This window comes from Megascapheus bottae, chromosome 1, assembly GCF_031878675.1.
Source record: "Megascapheus bottae isolate mThoBot1 chromosome 1, mThoBot2.hap1, whole genome shotgun sequence".
Taxonomy (NCBI): domain Eukaryota; kingdom Metazoa; phylum Chordata; class Mammalia; order Rodentia; family Geomyidae; genus Megascapheus; species Megascapheus bottae.
The window spans coordinates 10,418,465-10,424,138 of NC_143509.1; the positions used below are offsets into that span (position 1 = coordinate 10,418,465).

Consider the following 5,674-nt stretch of genomic DNA (forward strand, 5'->3'; position numbering starts at 1 on the left):
GCTTACATCAGGAAGTAGAAAATCCCTCTGTAATATGGTTTTGCAGAGGAAGAAAATAACCCTCATTCCTGTAAATTCTACCTGTCTGTACACATTCTTAGTATTTGTCTGGTTTAGTTAGTGTAATTGATGACACAGGAGTACTGTGTCAAGGATATTCATGAGGAAGGATTCATTTGTTTTTAATGTATAACATTTTAGTTTGTAAAGATCATGCATGTCTGGAGGTGGTCACCCCACTAACTGAATTTTACAATGGTTGGATGTTAATTTTCTATCATGGATATTTTACCTCAATAAAAGGGGAGAAAAACAGATCATTTTGGTTTGGGTAGTACTGGTGTTTGAACTCAGGGTTTTCTCATTTCTTGGCTAATGATGTAAGGCCAGCTCTTTTGTTTGTATTTATTTTATAGATAGGTCCAGTGCTTTTTTTCTTTTTGGATATAGGCAGGTGAACTCAGCTTGGGCACTGTCCCTGAGCTCTTCACATCAAGGCCACTGCCCACCATTGACCAAAGCCCCACTTGCCATTTTGTAGAGGTAAATTGGAAATGAGAGTCTCAAGTCTTTTTCTGCCCAGGCTGAGTTTGGACCTTGATCCACAGGTCTCAGCCCCTTGGGAAGCTAGGATTACTGGCTTGAGCCATAGCACCGGATAGCATCTAGTGCTTGTTAAAGACCAGGTCTGTCCAGATGCCCAGATCTCGGGGGTGAGCCTCTAGTTCCTGACTAGTAAAAGAAAGCTGGGTGTTTTTTGTGATTTGTTTGTTTGTTTGAACCAGTGCTGGTTCATGAACTCAGGTTCTGGGCACTGTCCCGGACCTTTTTTTGCTCAGGGATATTTTTCTACTCTGTGAGCCATAGCTGCACTTCATGCTGTGTGTGTGTGTGTGTGTGTGTGTGTGTGTGTGTGTGTGTGTGTGTGTGTCAAATTGGAGGTACAATTCTCATAGAGTTTCTGACGTGGATGGCTTTGAAACTGAAATTCTTAGGTCTCTGCCTCCCGAGTTTCTTGGATTCTGGGTGTGAACCACAGGCACACAGCTAAATTGTTTTTCATCAGGAAAACCAGTAAATGAACATTATTTGTGAATGGGTAGAAAAATGAATACTTCAGCTATCTTATGTTCCAGAAGGTTTATTGATTTAGAGAACGTGATTGAGACAAATCAAATGATTTAAGAAAAATAATGTAAAATGTGTGGCTCATCATGTATTATTTTTAATTATGGGGAGATGATTATGTGCTGATGTTACTTGTGTATTTGGCTTTCCCTATATATTGAACTGGAACAGTTTTTACAAAAGTTTTCATTTCACAGACGTCACTGATGATAGTTAAAAAGTATATCATTTAATGATTTGACTAAGCTCCTTTCTCTCTTTAACACTTTTTATCTTAACTTCCTTGTAGAAACACATTTCAGATTAACATGTCCAAAGTATCTTCATCAGATTCATCTCTTCCAGCATTCTCCTCTTCCATCTACCCTTTCACCAATATGTACATTGTGATCCAAATTTCATTTTTACACACATGACCATTGATTATTATGACTGCATTATCCTGTAGCTACTTTTTTCCATTCATTTTGGTACTTCCTAATGGAACCCCACTCAAAACACTGATATTCACAATATTTTTTGTTGTTAATTTGTTTGGGGACTACTCAAATGGCTTACAATTTGGAATTGCACTCCTCTATATGCTATAATCAGCCATATTTTCTTGCCAATACTTGGGCTTAAACACAGGGTCATGACACTGTCCCTGGGCTTCCTCAAGGCTAGAGATCAAGGTCACTTGAGCCACAATAGCACCTCCAGCTCTTTTCTGTGCATATCATACAGTATGTGCATGTTAGACAAACACTCTCCACGTAGGCCATATTCCTGGACCCAATTGGCCATACATATATATATATATATGTATATATATATATATATATATATATATATATATATATATATATGTATTGCCAGTGCTGGGCTTGAGCTCAGGGCCTGAGCACTGTCCTTGGACTTTCTCGAGGCTAGAGCTCTACCATTTGAGCCTCAGCACCACTTCCTGTTTTTTTCTATGTAGGTGGTACTGAGGAATAGAACCTGGGTCTTTGTGCATGCTAGGCAAGCACTCTTCCACTAGGCCAAACTCTCAGCCCCCCAATTCACCATATTGTTGATGTTGTCATCTGGTCATAGAATTTGGAAACTTTGTTTAGCTAAAAACTATTGTATTGGATATTCTCCCCCCACCCACTTTATCCAGGTTAGTGAGTTGATTGAGATTTGTAAGCTTTGTATTAATTTTTCTAATTGTGAGTTCTGCAAATCAGGGTCCAGGATGGTAGGAGAGCCTGTTATCAGCCTGTCCTCTGGCATCTCATCAAAATCTACAACATCAGATGACACTGCAAGTGGAATTCCTCCAGTTCCACCCATACAGAATCCATTCTTTGAGATTCCTTTCCTTATTTTTCCATTCCTCTGTCATGAAATTGTAAAATAATACAAATATTATAAATGTTACTGTATAGATGTACATGCTACATAAGGCTTTGGTAAAGCATATATTAATGCCAATGAAAATGAAAGCGGAATGGTTCTGCCCTTCATCAAATAAGTATAAATGACCAAAGTTTAAATCTATAAATTTTCTTGCTAGACAAAACTGTCTTCGTACTGTCATGGATTTTGTTTATGATTATGCCAGCCCTGTGTTGGAAATGTCCAGAGAGCTGGCCTGTTAATACACACAGGTTGGTTAATTGTGACCTGTGGGTATTAATCCTCCAAGGCCATATAGAATTCAAGGATGAGCCTTCCCTCCCCTGTCTCCAAGACACTGGTGCTATATCTTTCTCCTCATCACCACCATCTCTGCTCCTTCTGTGTCTTCATCTCTTTCCTGAGGACAGAGGTGGACTTGTGCTGGGCCCCAGATCTGGGGTCCTCAGATCTGTCTACCTGGGCCATAGCTGAGGAGAAAAGCAGATGAAGCAATTGGGTGGGGTGGGATGGGTTTTGAAGGGCTTTCAGGAATGTCTTCTCTGCAGCATGAGGACAGGTAGGATGGTTTGGGAATCACAGGGGGTGAGGATGCCCTTGTAAAACCTTGCACACAGAAGGAGACTGAAAAGTGTATGTCCTCGGTGAATTTGCAGGTAGGGTTTGAAGGTTAGTGGTACCAATATGTAATGGAGGATTCTTTACCTACTGTGCTGTTCATTCTCATTTGTGGCTCACCAAAAGTAGCAACATATAAATGGTTCAACCAGGTTCCTAAGATCTCCTGAAAGAGGAGGAGGAGGAGAATGAGATGGAGGAGCATGAGGAGGAGGAGAGGAAGAGGAGGAGGAAGAGGAAGAGGAAGGATAATGATGAAAATGACAAGATGACATTACATCAATGAAACTATTGACAAATATGCCCAGTGTCCTCATAGCACTTGTTCTTACACTATTCTTTCTCATTTCATATGTTTCACCTTATGTGGCGTGTACATGTGTGTGTGCACACAGGTTCTGCACGTAAGTCCTGGGGCTGGAACTGAGGACCTGAGTGTTGTTCTTGGGATTTTTGCTGAATGCTACAGCTCAACTTCCTGCTTTTGACTAGTTAATTTCTCAGACATCCCTGCTCCATCAGGCTTTCACCTGTGGTTCGCAGACCTTATTCTCTAGAATAATGAGCCACCTGCCCCTGGAAAATTGTATATTTTTAAAGAACAGGTTTTTTTACCTTCCTCTTATTCATTTGGTTAAACAACAGATAAGTTGATGAATGGAGTTATTCCATAGGAATCCTTTCCTACTTCACTTTACTCAATTGGTTTGTGCATTGATACACATGACCCGATATGTATTCATACATCTTGATAATTGAGATCTAATTTCCAGGTTTTAGAGAAGGATAACAGTCCTTTGTTTCTCTGACCCCGACTTATTTCACTCAATACCACATTTCCACGCCTACTCATTTCCGTACAAATGTCATAATACCAGAAGAGGCAAGTGCAGAAGAACCAGAAATATATTCGTGCCTGCCTGCAGTCATAGTAGAGATGAATAAGAATGAATAGGATTGGGTTTTCTTTCCAGTAGATTAAAAAATATTCATTGTACTAATGGATGGGACTCTACTGTGGTCCCTTAACTTAATATTGCTCTAGTGGTTTGGCCTACAGTTGGCCCTTTACCCAGGGGATCATCCACAAATCCTCCATCCCTGTTTACAACCCAGAATCTCAATACACTCTCCTACCCTGTCAGGGAGGGATTTCAAGAGCCTAGGGCAGGGGACTGGCTCCAAAAATAGGCTCCTATATAGAGATCTGCATCATAAATGTGTAAAACTCTTGCATACCCCCTGGTGTCTTGGAACCTGCTCCCCCACACTAAACAAGGGTGTGCTGTACTGTCAGAGATCTTGCTCTACCAGCCCAGTTATTCTTGGCTTTCCAACACAGCTGTGTGTCCCTGAGCACACATGTAGACAAAAGCCTGAGGACCACGGTATCTCAGAGAGAGAAAATTATAGAAGTAAGGGGTTGCCACAATTCACAGACATTCATTAGTATATTGGACTGCATCTGTGGTGCAAAATTCAAACTTGTGTATACTTGAGTTTCAAATATTTAGAGCTGACAATTTCTGGATATGTGTTTCATTTTACTAACAAGATGCTTTTGTGTTTGAGCAGTTGCAAAGGTGATATAGAGGCACTAAATCTAACCCAGGTTACAGATTTCCTTCTCCTGAGAATCTCAGAAGATCCAAAACTACAACCCATCCTCTTTGGGCTGTTCTTGTCCATGTACCTGATCACTGTGCTGGGAAATCTGCTTATCATCCTGGCCATCACCAATGACCCCCACCTCCACACCCCCATGTACTTCTTCCTCTCCATCCTCTCCTTGGATGACATCTGCTTCATCTCCACCACCATCCCCAAGATGCTGATGAACCTGCAGAGTCACAGCAGAGCCATCTGTTATGCAGGCTGTCTGACACAGATGTGTCTCTTCATCATTTTTTGCTGTATGGATGCTATGCTTCTTACTGTGATGGCCTATGACCGCTTTGTGGCCATCTGTCACCCCCTGAATTACCCTCTCATCATGAACCCTCGTCTCTGTGTCTCCTTGGTTCTGTTGTCACTTGTCATCAGCCTCTTGGATGGACAGGTGCACGTGTGGATGGCATTACAGATAACCAGTTTGAAGGAATTGGAAATCTCAAATTTCTTCTGTGACCCTTCTCAAATCCTGGATCTTTCCTGTAAGCACTCACTCACAAATGACTTATTTAAATTTTTTGTTGGTATCATATCTGGGCTCTTGCCAATCTCAGGCATTTTTTTCTCTTACTGTAAAATTATTTCTTCTGTGCTGAGAATTCCATCACCAGGAGGGAAGTACAAAGCTTTCTCTACCTGTGGCTGTCACCTGTCAGTGGTGTGTTTATTCTTTGGGACAGCATTGGGTATTTATTTTGGATCAACTGTGTCACATTCCCCAAGGGGCAGTGCTGTGTCCTCAGTGATGTACACAGTGGTCACTCCTCTCCTGAACCCTTTCATCTACAGCCTAAGGAACAGGGACCTCAAAAGTGTCCTGAGTGCATTGTACAAACCAGGAGCTGACACCAGGAGGCCGGAAATCCATCTGTAA

At 41.4% G+C, this 5,674-nt stretch overlaps 1 protein-coding gene across 1 annotated transcript; it reads left to right on the forward strand.

The window, feature by feature from the left end:
* Nucleotides 1-4,816: 4,816 nt before the first annotated feature.
* On the forward strand, nt 4,817-5,674 carry LOC150068364 (olfactory receptor 7E178-like). Its single transcript, XM_090325299.1, has one exon. The coding sequence runs from the start codon at nt 4,817-4,819 to the stop codon at nt 5,672-5,674; it is 858 nt and encodes a 285-aa protein (XP_090181425.1).

Coding starts and splice junctions, on each gene's coding strand:
- LOC150068364 (XM_090325299.1), top strand. CDS start 4,817: ATGTACCTGATCACTGTGCTGGGAAATCTGCTTATCATCCTGGCCATC.